Source organism: Alternaria postmessia (genome assembly GCF_024291825.1).
Source record: "Alternaria postmessia strain BMP 2775 chromosome Unknown scaffold_236, whole genome shotgun sequence".
In the NCBI taxonomy this organism is placed as follows: Eukaryota; Fungi; Ascomycota; class Dothideomycetes; order Pleosporales; family Pleosporaceae; genus Alternaria; species Alternaria postmessia.
In genome coordinates, this window is record NW_026260309.1 from 1 (window position 1) to 14,258 (window position 14,258).

At 49.9% G+C, this 14,258-nt stretch overlaps 5 protein-coding genes across 5 annotated transcripts; 2 read left to right on the plus strand and 3 right to left on the minus strand.

Annotated features, from left to right (window-relative positions):
- Positions 1-2,476: 2,476 nt before the first annotated feature.
- J4E82_011575 (uncharacterized protein) lies at positions 2,477-2,947 on the minus strand (the record flags this gene model as incomplete). The annotated part of the gene is made up of 2 exons (XM_051737779.1): positions 2,477-2,790; positions 2,842-2,947. The coding sequence occupies 2 exons, from the start codon at positions 2,945-2,947 to the stop codon at positions 2,477-2,479; spliced, it is 420 nt and encodes a 139-aa protein (XP_051582458.1).
- Positions 2,948-3,324: 377 nt separating this feature from the next.
- Positions 3,325-5,017, minus strand: J4E82_011576 (uncharacterized protein; the record flags this gene model as incomplete). Its single annotated transcript, XM_051737780.1, has 3 exons — positions 3,325-4,792; positions 4,846-4,890; positions 4,941-5,017. 3 exons carry the CDS (start codon positions 5,015-5,017, stop codon positions 3,325-3,327), a joined length of 1,590 nt encoding a protein of 529 aa, XP_051582459.1.
- A 470-nt stretch (positions 5,018-5,487) lies between these two features.
- On the minus strand, positions 5,488-6,351 carry J4E82_011577 (uncharacterized protein; the record flags this gene model as incomplete). Its single annotated transcript, XM_051737781.1, has 2 exons — positions 5,488-5,825; positions 5,886-6,351. 2 exons carry the CDS (start codon positions 6,349-6,351, stop codon positions 5,488-5,490), a joined length of 804 nt encoding a protein of 267 aa, XP_051582460.1.
- Positions 6,352-7,440: 1,089 nt separating this feature from the next.
- Positions 7,441-8,545, plus strand: CHS7 (Chitin synthase, class 7; the record flags this gene model as incomplete). Its single annotated transcript, XM_051737782.1, has 3 exons — positions 7,441-7,675; positions 7,730-8,301; positions 8,354-8,545. The coding sequence occupies 3 exons, from the start codon at positions 7,441-7,443 to the stop codon at positions 8,543-8,545; spliced, it is 999 nt and encodes a 332-aa protein (XP_051582461.1).
- Positions 8,546-9,296: 751 nt separating this feature from the next.
- On the plus strand, positions 9,297-11,284 carry J4E82_011579 (uncharacterized protein; the record flags this gene model as incomplete). Its single annotated transcript, XM_051737783.1, has 4 exons — positions 9,297-10,733; positions 10,783-10,948; positions 11,000-11,116; positions 11,172-11,284. 4 exons carry the CDS (start codon positions 9,297-9,299, stop codon positions 11,282-11,284), a joined length of 1,833 nt encoding a protein of 610 aa, XP_051582462.1.
- Between the last annotated feature and the right edge of the window lie 2,974 nt (positions 11,285-14,258).

A 14,258-nucleotide genomic window follows, 5' to 3' on the forward strand; every position in this document is an offset into this window, starting at 1 on the left:
GTTTAAGAGCTCTAAACTGAACTGACTGATAAGACGAGAGCTCTAAACTGACACTGAACTGACTGCCAAGCAATCAGTCAGTCAGTCAGTCTCATCAGTTTGGATTGATTGTTAGCAACTCTGCTCCTAGGGGAGCGCGCCGTGGTGATATGACGAGCCGGAGTTTCATCTTTGTCGCGGGTCTGATTCTTGCGTCGAGTCTGACAGTATTCTCTGTAGATCCTTGTACCCGTTTCGGTGATCACGCTGATTGAGTGAGCCAAAGGTCGTGGTTAGCGAAATGCTCGTGGCAGTCCGGGTGGGGCGAGTGTCACTCTGAGGGGGCTATGCCCTTCAAACGATGATCAAGCTATGTTTCACTTCTCCCGTTATACCAGTCTCATTCTCACGTTGTCGTTGCTGAATCACATTGTCACTATGAGGTGAAGGGTGCATTACCTGATGAACTTCGTAGAATTCTCACGTCAACCTAACAGCCATTGCCCTTGACGATACGCACCAGAATTCAAGGCCTCACATACCGCATCCCGCGTCTCTTTTGCTTTCTTTATCTTTACACGTTCCTCATACATCTAGCTTGCTTCCTTTTCCATCTGACGGTAATCGTTAGCGAGGATATTTACGTGTCTGAACAGCTCGCTCATTGCTTCTTCCTCAGAATCCTCTGCCGCACCTTTCACGAGTGTGTACTCATCAACCTTGAGCCGAGCAACATAGTCGTATCCCCAAGTCATGTCCGCGAATATCTCCTTTTCGATATCACTACAGGACTCACCAACGTCCTGCTTTCCCATAGTAATGAATATACGATCGTTATTCTGTTCCTCGGATGGATCGAGATTGGCGGGATAGACCGTATCTGTAGATGCGTTGTGAGGTAGAGTGATACCATATGCATCCAGAGATGTAGAGCCATTCGGCGAACTTGGTGAATGGGCTGGAGCAGGTGAAGTTGATGGCGTGGGTGCAGTCCCGACTTTTTCATCGCATTTCCAGGGGTAAAACGGTATGTTCTTTCTCTTTGTATCGAGGAGATAGACAAGATCATCTTTTCGTAGTGTTAACCATGTATCTATCTTTTGGAAATGCTGAGTTTACCAACAAACCTCTGGCGATCCTTCAGTGCTAAGACAGGAAGCCCGTAGTCTGTTAATCTTCCCATCAAGAGTGCCTCGAGAGACGACAGGGATCTGAACCTGAACTGCTTCGTCTCCATGGATCCTACGATTCTGCTTCGATCTGCGAGCAGCTGAAGCTGGCAACTTGTAGTGCCACGCTTATTACATATTACCTATGTTTGCTGTCAAGCATCACCCGTGGCCGCATCCATGTGGCTTGCCCACCACTGGCGGTGAAAACTGACAAACTGGTCATGGTATCAAGCAAGAGCTCATGAGCGGATGCACGTGATGACGATGTTTTCGGAAGTCAGTTGTTCAAGCTAGAAACCACTACAATCTTTGACACACACTAGTCCTGGATGCTTGCAAGTGTCCCGCTCCCCCTTCTTTCGTCAGTTCAGGTTCAGGTCGCCGGATCCCAGTCGTCATAGTCCTGTGGATCCAAATTCTCGTACTACCAGAACACATGATGACGAAACGCCAAATGCTTTATCGCCTGAAAAAGCTTCCTCATCGCGTCTTTCGAAGATTCTGTTGAAGTAACTTTTTGGAGGAGTAGATTGTCGACCTGAACCCATGCATCGTATCCCAGTATCTTAATCTCTCCATTGTTTTTCTCCCACAGCTGCGGCTGAATCTTGATAGCGATGCGATCCACACTCTCTTTCTTGGATGCATCAAAACCCTTGGGGTACGGTTTGTCAGGATCTTGTTGTGTCTGCCTCTCAGCATCTTCCTTACGCGAGCTTCTATTTTCTTTCAGACTAGCGACTGAGGCGAGGAGATCTGCTTCAGCGGGGAGTGGAGTGTCGCTGACCTCGAGTGCCCAAGGGTCAGCAGATAAATGATGTCCCCTTTGCATCTATTAAGAGAGTATCAGGATCATAGATGTCCTATACTTACTGCAGAAAGACTGATAAATCTGATGATCCTCTGGCGTGAAGATCGGAAGGTTTTCGGCTTTGCAGATATAGTCGAGGCGATCTTGAATTAGGATGTTGTCTTTTCTTTCGTCCATGGATGCTAAGACTTCGCGGTAGCCTTTGCGTGTAAGGGAACATGTAGCAGGCGAGGTCAGCGTCTTATGCAATAGTTTCGTTTGCTGGCAAGCGGTCCTGATAATCATTATGTGAGCTACAACTAACTTACAACAAAGGGGTGGCCAGCTGATCTCAACGCACACCAGCAAAGTGCTAGAGGATATTTCATACATCATCGTTTTGGTTACTCCATAACTATCAGCTGGAGTCACACCTACCCAGCTTCGCTTCAGAGCCACAAACAGAGGAGGATACTACATCGAAAGTCACGATAGCCAACACACGCCAGTAAGCTCGATGTATCCCATAACCCGGTCACTCCCACTGCCCCGCCATCGCGACAACCTTCTTCAATGCAAGTAGCAGCGCATCAGCGGCCCACAAGCTGCTCCTGCCCTTCGCCAGCACATGCCCATCTACAGTGATGCGGACTACATTGCCCACAAACACTACCTTGCCACTAGAATCGAGCTCCTCGCCCACTTCGAGCCGAACATCAAGCTTGGTCTCGCAATCTTCCTTGATCACTGCATTGAAGGTGGGGCGGCTGATAGAATGCTCAAGTGTCTGCGTCTGCCAGCTATGTTCGTCGATGAAGGCTGGGTTTGCGAGGAGCGATGCGACGGCGGCTAGAAGGCGTCAGCCAAGTTCAAAGAGGTGCAACTGACAAAGCAACTTACCGAGGAAGTGATCATAGTCTTCAGCCTCGAGTGGCGGAAGGCCGCGATTCTTCTTGTCTGTTAGGATCTTCTCGAATGCTTGTCGGATGGGACTGGAGGCCATCATTTGCAGCTCAGTGTTTGTGTGTTAAATTGGTATATAATGAATGGCAGACACTTTTCGATAGTGGGAACAAAGTTTATATATGCTTTTTTGCTTGCTGCGATGTCTTGCGCACCTCCACCGCTTGTCCCCTTGAGCATTGCTGCTTGTTTGCGATTGCAGTGATGGCAGATGTAACATTACCGATGGTAGCTTTCTTACCCCACGGGATAGATATTGACGTTACTCTCCGCAGGCATTCTGGTAGGATTGTTTTCGTTGTCATAATAACGATACCTGATGTTGAGCAAAATCTACGATTGCAAACGAGCGAAAGCGGGATGTACATGCCGAGAATACCGGATCTGTATTTTGGAAAACTTTCTTGCATCAAACCATGATTATAGGACGAAATACTCGTACATGGTTTTCTGAGTCCCGTTCGCATTAAGTATCCCGATCCATCGTGCTGGGATAAACGCCACCCAAAACCCACCATTGTGGTCCATCCCGGCCTTCGGGATACAGTTCCATAGCCTCGTCGCCTCGACCGGCCAGCCGGTACGTGGGTCAACTTCAGCTTCTTCCAATTCGATCGCTCGTTTGGACACTACGACGTGTTGCTGCGCATCCCAAAGACCTTCGCGGGGTGGATTACGTTCCAGAAGTGCTACTGCTTCTCGCCGAGTGGTGGGACAGCGACACCGGGTTGCGACAAAGTACAGCTGTGGTATAATCGCAATGTCGAGTGTAAAATGAGCGGTGTTGGGTTTTGCCGGCGGTGTGAGATCGATGACTTCCCGGGCGCTACGTACTATCTCTTTGAAGTCATCCAGGTAAGCGTCATACGTTTTCTCTATAACGCTTGCTGAGCATGAGACATAGACAAGGGTAGTGTGGTAAGAAGCTTTGAGTGCGCTAGCAGCAATGCTCTCTTCATCGGAGAGCTTATGGTGGAGTTCAAAGCGCCGCATATTCTCATACCAGATACGATGACATGCCACAAGATTGTCTCTTTCATTATAAGCGTCGTTGCTAGGCTCTTGTCGAAAGATGGCTTTGCGACCCATCATATACAGATGGATGATAGTTGCGTTGCGGAGCTCGAAGTAGACTCTTTGCACTTCTGAAAGGCTTTGGAATTGGGTACGACTGTACATCGCTGGTGTTGGACTTGGTACTTCCAAGTCTTGTATAGCCTTGAATCCATACAACAGATCTTGCGCCATGCCGCGGGTAAAGATTGGTACAACTGTCTCTTCAATCGCACTCTGTGAAGATCTCGAGCCGCTAGGTGAAGCAATGCCTGCTGACTGATTCTGGTACCCTGCTAGTCCCCGTCGGCGCGCGGCTATCAATCTAAAGCCGTTGTTCAAATGGGTAAGGCCGGTGTGATAGTTGCCTTGGAGGAATTCGATGCAAACGAATAGAAGACAAATGACGAGGCCAAGCTCGTGCGAGTAAGTGGTCTCCCTCATGCGATCGACTAAGCATCTGATAGATCGATTGTAGTGTGACAGCATGACCTTACGATCGCGATTTGTAATAAATCTCGAGCATGCATGCTTCATATCTCCTGGCTCAGTTTGGCAGAGAGCACCCAGAGCCACCAATGCGTGACGCACAGCAGGCTCCGAATGCGCCATCTGAATTGCGATGCGCGACCAAAATTCCTTGTCGAAACTAGTCGACAGCGCAGGGCGGGCGCAGTGGTAATAGAACTCTAGAAAGCGTGCGCTATCCCCAAGGTCGCCTAAGGTGGATATCGCGTTTTGCGGACCGGGTGTCTGGCTGTAACTCCAAATGTGGACTTGGAAGGCACCGCCGCTTGATGTATAGCCCTCGCACTTGCGGCCGGTACTCGTACACCTAGCTACGTCAGTCGACTGTAGCAACCTGCAAATACAGATGCAACGGCTCACTTGAGGCATGTCGGCTTTGTCTCGTCACACTTGACGTGTCGTACTCTAAAAGCAATTAGTCGGAGTTGGCAACAGTCAAGGCATCTACTACACACTTGCATGTCCGGCAGCCTGTTTTCACTTTGGGACTGCGCTTGCGAGACTGAACCCGCACACCGCCCTGCGACGACATGCTGGATAAGAGCCAAGGGCAACGGTAGTGGTAGAGGACACGTCCATGATGAGGACGCATGAGAACATTCTATCGGATGCGGTACAGGATGCAGGCGCGATGGTGTTCTGAACCGCTCGCAGCCAATCATGACATCGATGACCGGACTTCATCACGTGCTTTTACGAGCCAACCAATCACAAGATCAATGGCCCCACAGATCTCTCAGGCGTGCCATTAATCCCCTGAGCAAAAACCCGAACACTCGTCAGCGGCATCTTGCCCTTAGCCAACTATCACAATCACGACACAGGAACTGTAAATGTACACCATCACCCTGCCCTTCCTGAGGTGGACAATCATACATTGGTATCATTAGGAAAGAGAGCTTCGTACGTCTCTGTGATCCGGCCTATGTGCAACATACCTACGAGCGCCGACATTATTCTTACATATTTGGTTCACCCAACATTACCCGCACCCCATGTCAATCACTCTTGCACCGCCACCCCATGGCTACTTGTTCTGGCCCGCCTCAACTCATCCTGTACGACGATGTCTGCATGCAGCCTCACAGCGACCTTATCAAAGCCCTCTTTACACATTGCCAGCAATTCCTCATCGTACATGGGATCGTTTCCGTCCTTTTCGCAAAGGTCGCCCTTGAGGAGGGTCGATAATTCACCGTGGTTTGGAAGCACGGCGAGACAAAGGTAGCGGTAGATACCCTCTCGCCCAATAAACATGTTGATCCGGTTGAGTGACTGGATGCCATCTGGTCCGAACATACCCCTTTGACCGCTAAATCTGATTTGACCAGCCAGACGTTCTGTTTTTCGATCGCGTTAGTGAAAGAGAAGGGACATGGAGGGCGGAGGAGATGGCTTACGGGATACATTCTGTAGCGCATCTGGATTCTTTGTCCACCACTCGCTTAGGTTATCCCGGAGAACCAGATAAACTCTATCGTAGACCATGTTGTAAGTCAAACACGCGAGCGGTTCGGGATGGACCAGTGGTCCGTACGCTTGCGGCTCTGATGGTCGCAGAGAGGGCGACTGTGTAGCAGGGGGCGGCATGTGGTTCGCGTGTGATGTCTGATGGGCGGAGGCGTATGCGGGCGCATACGCTGTTGGCGGGATATTCATGCGCGAAGGGTGGAACTGGGACATATTTGGTGTTGACCGCGACTGCTGCGGTATAGATGTGATTAGCGACACCAACGGAGAAGGTAAGCCAGGGGATAGCGAGGGGGCTGCTGGAGCGGTCATGAAACGAAGAGGATTCTGTGTCCTGAAGTTGGCCAGTCTTGAGAGCGCCGCTTCAGCAGAGCGGTGATAAGGGTGGTCAGCCATTTCATTAGGTGGTTGAGTTGGAGCAGGGTTGCTTCTGTTCCATGCTGCCAATTCTGTGAGGATGCGCCACTCAATACTGGGGTCTTCACTCATGAAGGCGGGTCGAGCAAGAGGACTTGGGAAATCGGGGAGTAAGTGCTCTTGATATGCGTTCACATGGAGATGTTAGTGGTGATTTGATCGTTGAGAGCTGAGGTCACCAAGGAAATTGTTTGACTGAGATTTGAGAGTGAATGCGAAAGAGACTAGAAATTAAACAACTGTTAAAAGACTTTTCGAGATGGGTCGCATCGCTTCTTTACCATAGTTCAGCGCCATAGGCATTCATGGACCCTGAAAAACGACCTGCCGTGGTTGAGTGATACCGCACCACAGAACGAGCAAAGACATTCGTAGACTTGATTCGTCATCCCATATTTTGCCGTCGAGTGCCAATCGCAATGTAGGACATGATTGGTGCTGGAGATTCGCAAACCGTTGGAGTGTTCGACGATAACGAGGATATGAAAGACGTGCTAGCAGGTCAAACATGGAGCGAGGACTTGCTATTTATGCGTATTCTCATTGGTGGACGGCAGCGCAGCTGCCCAATCATCTTGATACTTGCTAACATCAAACGTGGATAGAGGTAGGTGTGATCAAGATTCTGTTTGGGAAGACACCATTCGATGCCCAGATACCAGCACATCATGGGCGCACCTGCTGTAGAGGCTACAGCCTAGAAAGTCACGAGGAAGTATCGCTGGTGTTGCTCAGGTGGAGAGCAAAAAGCTCTGAGGACGGAAATAGCTGGCGCTAGTCCCGAAGTGCATACGACCTGCATTGTGGGACTAGTGCGGCTCGGGAACTGTCAACAGTGCGCATTCACTCCTGACAACCGCCCCCATAGTATCCCTGACCCTCGTCGCACCCCACTGCGCCTTCTCTCGTTACTGTTTACCTTGCAGACATTCGCTCGCTAGCCGTCTGCACCTTCCGCGACTACCAAACCTCACTCACTTGTCGTCGTCGACACCACGCTTCCGCCCTACACCGCGCGCCAGACCCGCCGTAACCCGACCGACATCGCACGTTTCACCCCCAGCCAACATGGGCTTCGGCGACTTTCAGACGATTTGCGAAAAGGCTCCGCTGCCGCTATGCGCTCTTGTGGGTCACCAGGACATCAATAATGGCGTCGGCATTCAGACCGAGTGCTATGCGCGGACGGTCGAGATTGCGAATACCCTCATCTTCGAGACGGCCAACGACTTTATGCACATCCTGGCCATGGTCATGACAGTCGTCATGATTATCCATGTGCGCTCTAAGTTCACGGCTGTTGGTACGTTGGCGCATTGCCGCATATCCCCCGGGAGCTTCTGCTAACGTACAGTAGGCCGAAAGGAGATCACGTCGTTCTTTTACATCTACCTCTTCCTCACCATCATATCGCTCGTCCTCGATGCCGGTGTCGCCGCCCCTGGTTCTGCCGCTTACCCCTACTTCGCTGCCGCCCAGAACGGCCTCGTCTCTGCGCTATGTACCTGCTTGCTGATCAACGGCTTCGTCGGTTTCCAGCTCTACGAAGACGGCACAACACTATCAGTATGGCTACTACGTCTCTCCACCCTCGTCATGTTCATCGTCGGCGGTGCTGTGAACCTCTTGACCTTCAAGGGCTGGGCCGGACTGAACCCCGGAAACCCTATAGCTATTTTTGTCGTTACTTACATTGTCAACGCCATTTGCCTCTTCGTCTACGCTGTCAGCCAGATTATTCTGGTTGTTGGAACCCTTGAAGACCGCTGGCCACTCGGTGATATTTCGTTTGGCATCTTCTTCTTCGTTATTGGTCAGGTCATCCTCTACGTCTTCAGCGACACCATCTGCGACCAAGTACAGCACTACATCGATGGCCTCTTCTTCGCCACTATTTGCAACCTGCTCGCAGTCATGATGGTCTACAAGGCAAGTCACCCTCTACCACATCGCATGTCCATCGACACTAACACCTACATAGTACTGGGATTCCATCACTCGCGAAGACCTCGAATTTTCCGTCGGCGTCAAGCAACACAACTGGGAGATCAAAGAGCCCTTGGACTACGAAGACAAGCGCGGCACTATGTACCAGCAATCCGAGTACGAGCCATCACTATATCAGCAACCATACCACCCGCGCAACTCGCACTACTCCGCCGTTGGCCACTGAGCTTACGATAACCTCTCGCCTCTGTTTTTCCCTCAATGATATCTGTTTTTCACATACCTTTATACGCATGGGATGGAGTTTATGGCGTATACATGCTTCGGCAAAATGTTTCGGCGCCTTTATGGAATGACTTGGGAGGATACAGTGGCTGCGAAAGCACCTGGTAATGTGCTTCCTTACAGCCTTACGCAGACGCATTTACGACCATCTTTAGCGCTTATATAGTATATAGTAATACCACCTCTCTTGACTCGACCGAAGTCGTCCTTTCGCGCATTGTGATGTCCGGGCCGACGCCTCCTCGCGATTGCGCACCATGTGTGATGATGGAACAACGACTACCCATTCCCGTTCCACGACGCCAGGACAATTGCTTGAGCTCTTCTCGCTATATTATCTGAGAATAAAACTGTTTCCGCAATTCCTCGCAAATCGTGGCAGAACAAATATCCGGCTCCTTCCCCGGATTCGCTGTTGGGTCATTATACGCTAATGGGTGGGCCGATGTGCGTCCCCGCATGCCCGATACACCTTCGGACATCGCGTTCGGCAGACATGCGACATCCGTTGAGCACCCATCTTACAATCAGATCTCGCACTCCCGTATACTAGAGTCCTTTGTCCCTTTTAGCCTGTCGACTAGTCGTTCATTGTACATAATTACTTATCGTCATCTACATCATTCACGGTCTCGGACTGTAGTCTACCAACGTCCTGAGAGACGATAATCGGGCGCAATCACAGCAACACGATGCCAAAGACCGACGTTCTCATCGCCGGTTCTGGCTCTGCTGGTGTCTTTGCAGCAACCTGGCTCGCGATTTTCGACATACCCTTTACCATCCTAGAGAGACGATCCGGGCCGTTAGAGATTGGTCAAGCAGATGGCGTTCAAGTCCGTACAGTAGAGATCTATGAATCATTCGGTCTATCAGAAGAGCTGTTGCGAGAAGCGTATCACATACTGGAAGTGTGCTTTTGGGGGGTCGATGAAGATCGTAGCGGGAATGCCAAAGGCGGTATCAAGAGGAAGAGCAGATCCATTGACACCGAGAGAGGATTGAGTCACCTACCTCATGTGATACTCAACCAAGCGCGTATGAATGGTTTGATGCTAGGAAAGATGGAGAATGTGCTGAAAGAGAAGGGAAAGTGGAAAAAAGGCACAAGCAATGGCATCGAGTACGGATGGGCTGTCAAAGCTGTGGACATTGACGAGAAGAGCAAGAACGACCCAGATTCACATTGCGTCAAAGTCACTGCAGAGAAAGATGGAAAAGAGGAAGTCTGGGAAGCAAAGTACGTCCTAGGCTGCGATGGCGCGCATTCCACTATTCGGAAAGTCCTCGATATTCGCATGCTGGGCGACACCTCCGATACCGTCTGGGGTGTTATGGACATCTACCCGCTCACATCCTTTCCCGACATTCGTCGTAAATGCACCATACACAGCGCAGCTGGCAACCTGCTCATCATTCCGCGCGAGGGCGGCCAGCTAGTGCGATTCTACATTCAACTACCCGCAGGCGTACATCCCAAGGAAGTGAAACTGGCCGATTTGCAAGACCAGGCTCGAAGGATCTTTGCGCCGTATACCATGGACTTTGCAGACGTGTTCTGGTGGAGCGCATATAGTATCGGGCAGCGTCTCGCTTCTGCTTTTCATGCGCACAACCGCGTCTTTCTGACTGGCGATGCCTGTCACACGCATTCTCCAAAAGCAGGCCAAGGGATGAATGTGTCACTCCAGGATGGCTACAACATTGGCTGGAAGCTAGGATCCGTCCTATCCGGTCTCTCACCTCCATCTCTGCTTTCGACATACGTCTCCGAACGCAGCAAGACAGCAGCCGATCTCATCGCATTCGACAAGGAGCTCGCCAAAATGTTCAGCCGCAAGGAGAAATACGAGGGTGAGTTTGCCGACTACTTCACGAAGAGTGGGCGTTATATGGCGGGCTTTACCGCGAGATACGAAGACTCCATGGTCACTAGTGGGATGCGGAGCGATGGTAGTAAGGCTACGACAGTGACGGTGGGGATGCGCTTTCCAAGTGCGCAGGTAACACGATTCTGCGATTGCAAGGCTGTGCAGTTGCAAAGCGTGCTCAAGAGTGATGGAAGATGGCGAATTGTCGTGTTTGCTGGGGATGTCAATCAAGCGGCGCATCAGAGGCGATTGGATAAGGTATGGCCCCCAACCTTTGAAATTGCCTCATCGTAGTAACATTGCATAGCTAGCGAAAGCTCTCGAATCAACTGCGCGTCGATATACATCCACGGCGAAACACATCGACAGCGTTATCGAACCTATTCTCGTGCTGAGTAGCAAGTTTCGCGACACCGAACAAGAACGCATACCAGACTACTTCTGGCCCAAGAGTGGAAAGTGGGGTATACGTGGTATGTCGCCTTCTTCATCATGGAAGACAGTCACGCTGACGGATATTTTAGATCTCCACAAAACATACCTTGACGATGAACATTACAACTCTGGTCATGGACACGCTTACAAGATTTACGGTGTTAATCCGGATGTGGGCGCTGTAGTGATCGTAAGGCCAGATCAATGTAAGTGAACTTGAGTTGATGACAAGCGCAAGACGGACATGCTAATGCTGTGTAGATGTATCCGTGGTGACGACTCTGGATGACTTTGATGGTGTTGCGAAATTCTTTGCAGGCTTTTTGATTGAGCAGGCACCGACGACAAACATGAGTGCAAGCGCGAAACTATGATAGAAATGGCTGGTGCGGTGGTAGACTTTACAGTGCTTGGGTGCTAGCCGGGACTACACACACGTGCCGACCCCCGGACTCAATGAGTATAAATATCTACAATCATCTCTCCTGCATTCTACCCCCATCGTCACAAACCATCCACTAAAAATTGCCGAGATACTTCATATGGACTGTCCTTCCCCTCGTTCCAAATCAGAGTTTTCCTGTTCCCATGGAGCAGTGACCAAGTGTGTCCGAAATCGCCAGTGCATACTTATAATGCGTCGACACAAGCGCCGCCCACCACATCAAAACTCGCTTCGACCAATGCTATGCTTCTATCGGTCGGGGACGACCAAAAGGGTCGAGGAAGAAAGACATATCGCTTTGTACCAAAAAACGTTTGCGATCGCTTTATGGGCAAAGAGCGAAACCACTACCTCGCAGTACTTGTCTTTTTCGAAGTCCACCTACCGTTCTTCTGATCTACCGGAAAGTCTCAAGACTCTCGCCACGAGCTCCAGAACAATCACCATTGGACTCGACGATGTGCTGCGGTGTGCTGCGGTGTGGAAAAGAAAAACGACCCAGCCATTGTGCATGTCTTGCTCGTCGAAGAAAGCTACATTATAAACCAGGTCTTTCATTTTTGGAGAGCACAGCAGCCGTTTTGCATTCTGCATCCAGATTTCTTCCTTCGTTGGTAACAGCTCACATCAAGATCATGTGGCCTTTTATCCTTCGGCGATATAAAGACATGTTCGTCGACTTAAAAACTCATTAACTACGCTCCTCACATTCATCATAAAATAACTAGGCGCAAGATCCGATGTTGTCCTCTGCTGTCTCAGGCTCGGATAAACCTTCAAAATATGCACAGCGCATATTCATGTCCGAAACGTATGATGAAGAAAACGATGGTGCGGCGGAAAATTGCTTCGCACTGTTTATCGAAACATACCACCATAGGAAATATGACTTCGTTCTGTCTTCTGGACTCGTTCTGTGGATTGAAAACATCCACAGCTTTGTTGCATGTGTGATTCTGAGGGTCGGTAGCTTGACATGTCTTTGCGAGAGATATTACTACGCTTGTATGACATAACAAACCTGCGCATCTCTGAGTTTCGAACTTCCTAACCCAATACTATTCTTTTCCTATAATCAAAAAAACGAGGAAGGACCTCCATGTCGAGCAGATCAGAGATTGATTACTACACAAGCATGAGTCCTTGGGCGGTGCTGCCTGTAAATGTCGTCATTTACACGACGAGAAAACTCAGTGCATTAAATCACTGTATTAAAAAGGTCAGAGCTCTAGCTCATATACTAAAATGTAGCATTTGAGTGCGCATGTGCTTCCATTGATGAAAACACTACAAGAAGCTGCTTAGGCGAGTTCACTCCTTAACTGAGGCCTTAGTCCTTCCTTCTTGAATCACAGTTGCCTCAAAAACTGCAAAGGAGATCATGAGATCTGCCTGAATGAGAGCTGAAATCAGCCGCATCAAGGCTGCGCGCAAATCCTCCAAGACACTGCGAAGCCAAAATCTATGCTCCTTGCTGTCGCTTGCGGGTTGTCATAATCAAGACATTGGCAATGACCTGCATCGATTGATTCAATCCCCACGACACGGAGTAAAACACCGAATCCAACCACAACCTGCAGCTCTTCTCTATATATACTGAAAAAAAGTAACTCACGTTCGGCCTGGATCACCGATGCATCCTCCTATTTTCCACACCTACTACAAACAGCATGTTCCCCCGCACACAGCTACGCCTCACCTGCCGTGGACCCATTATTACGCCATAATATTGGTCGACGATTCGTACCGCAGCGATCAGAGCTCGAAGTGATGGGATTTCAAAAGTGGTGATAGGGGCCCATGACGTTTGATGTTTCGACAACACACTACGGAACTGTTCGCCGCGCGCCAATCAGAAGTTGAGGCAATTTAAAAACATCGGGTATTCGGATAACGTGGCTGAGAAAGGCGAACCAGGTAGGCGGGTCTTCGTGCAAACATGGAAATGATCTTCTTATATTGATGGAGACGGGAAAGGTGGGAATATGTATCAGCGGAACATGGGGATTAGGAAGTGTGGCTTGTTGTGGTTCAACACCCTTCGCTTCTAAGCGGTTAGTGGCTTCCAAATGACGAAAAAGGTTATGCTGTTCTTCTTAACATACAAGGTCGCAGTTTTGGTTGGGCAAAATGCTGTGCATGTTGTAGGTCGGTGCACTCTTATCACTTGCATGGTTCACGTGTCATAGGCATCAGTACTGGTTAGCGGCGCATCATGTGTTGCGTGGGAAGTGCATCGAAACCAGCAATCGTATCACACCTGATAGCATTCCATCAGGCCAATTCTGCTGTGTTCAGATCAAAAAGCGGTCAAGTACTGAACGCGCGATCCTGTTTCACTTAGCGGCGTTCTATACGGCATAAATATCGGAAATCTTACTAAAGATCAGATGATTTCAGTGCAGCCTTGCAACTCATACAGCCTCACCATAGCAGTCGCTTCACAAGCTTAAAGCAAACCAGACGCAATTTCCGGCTACAGAATGGTGCCAATGGCGTAGCATAATGACCGAGAATGGGCCCAAAGATATCGTTTCGGGCAGAACAACACTCCACCTAGAGCCGTTTACCTAAATATTCGGCGCAACTATGGAAAGGAGTGTATACACAAGGAGAAGACGTTGCAACAAACAGTACAAGGGCATAAATGTGGCGTTTCTTGTCACTCTCTGCTGGCTTGGTACTGTCTTAGCGCACCGGTAAGCAGAGGAGGGCCGAAGAGGGTGGAACGGTGTCTGAGCTCGTCTCCTGGAGGAGTATTGTATGTGGGCCACTAGTAACGTGCACCACCAGTAAGCGGCCCACACCAGTAAGTGGCCCACCCCACCTGACCTGACGCGACGCTCTGCACAACCACCACTATGCCGCGACAACAACGCTCTATACAGACTTCTCGTGAAGGT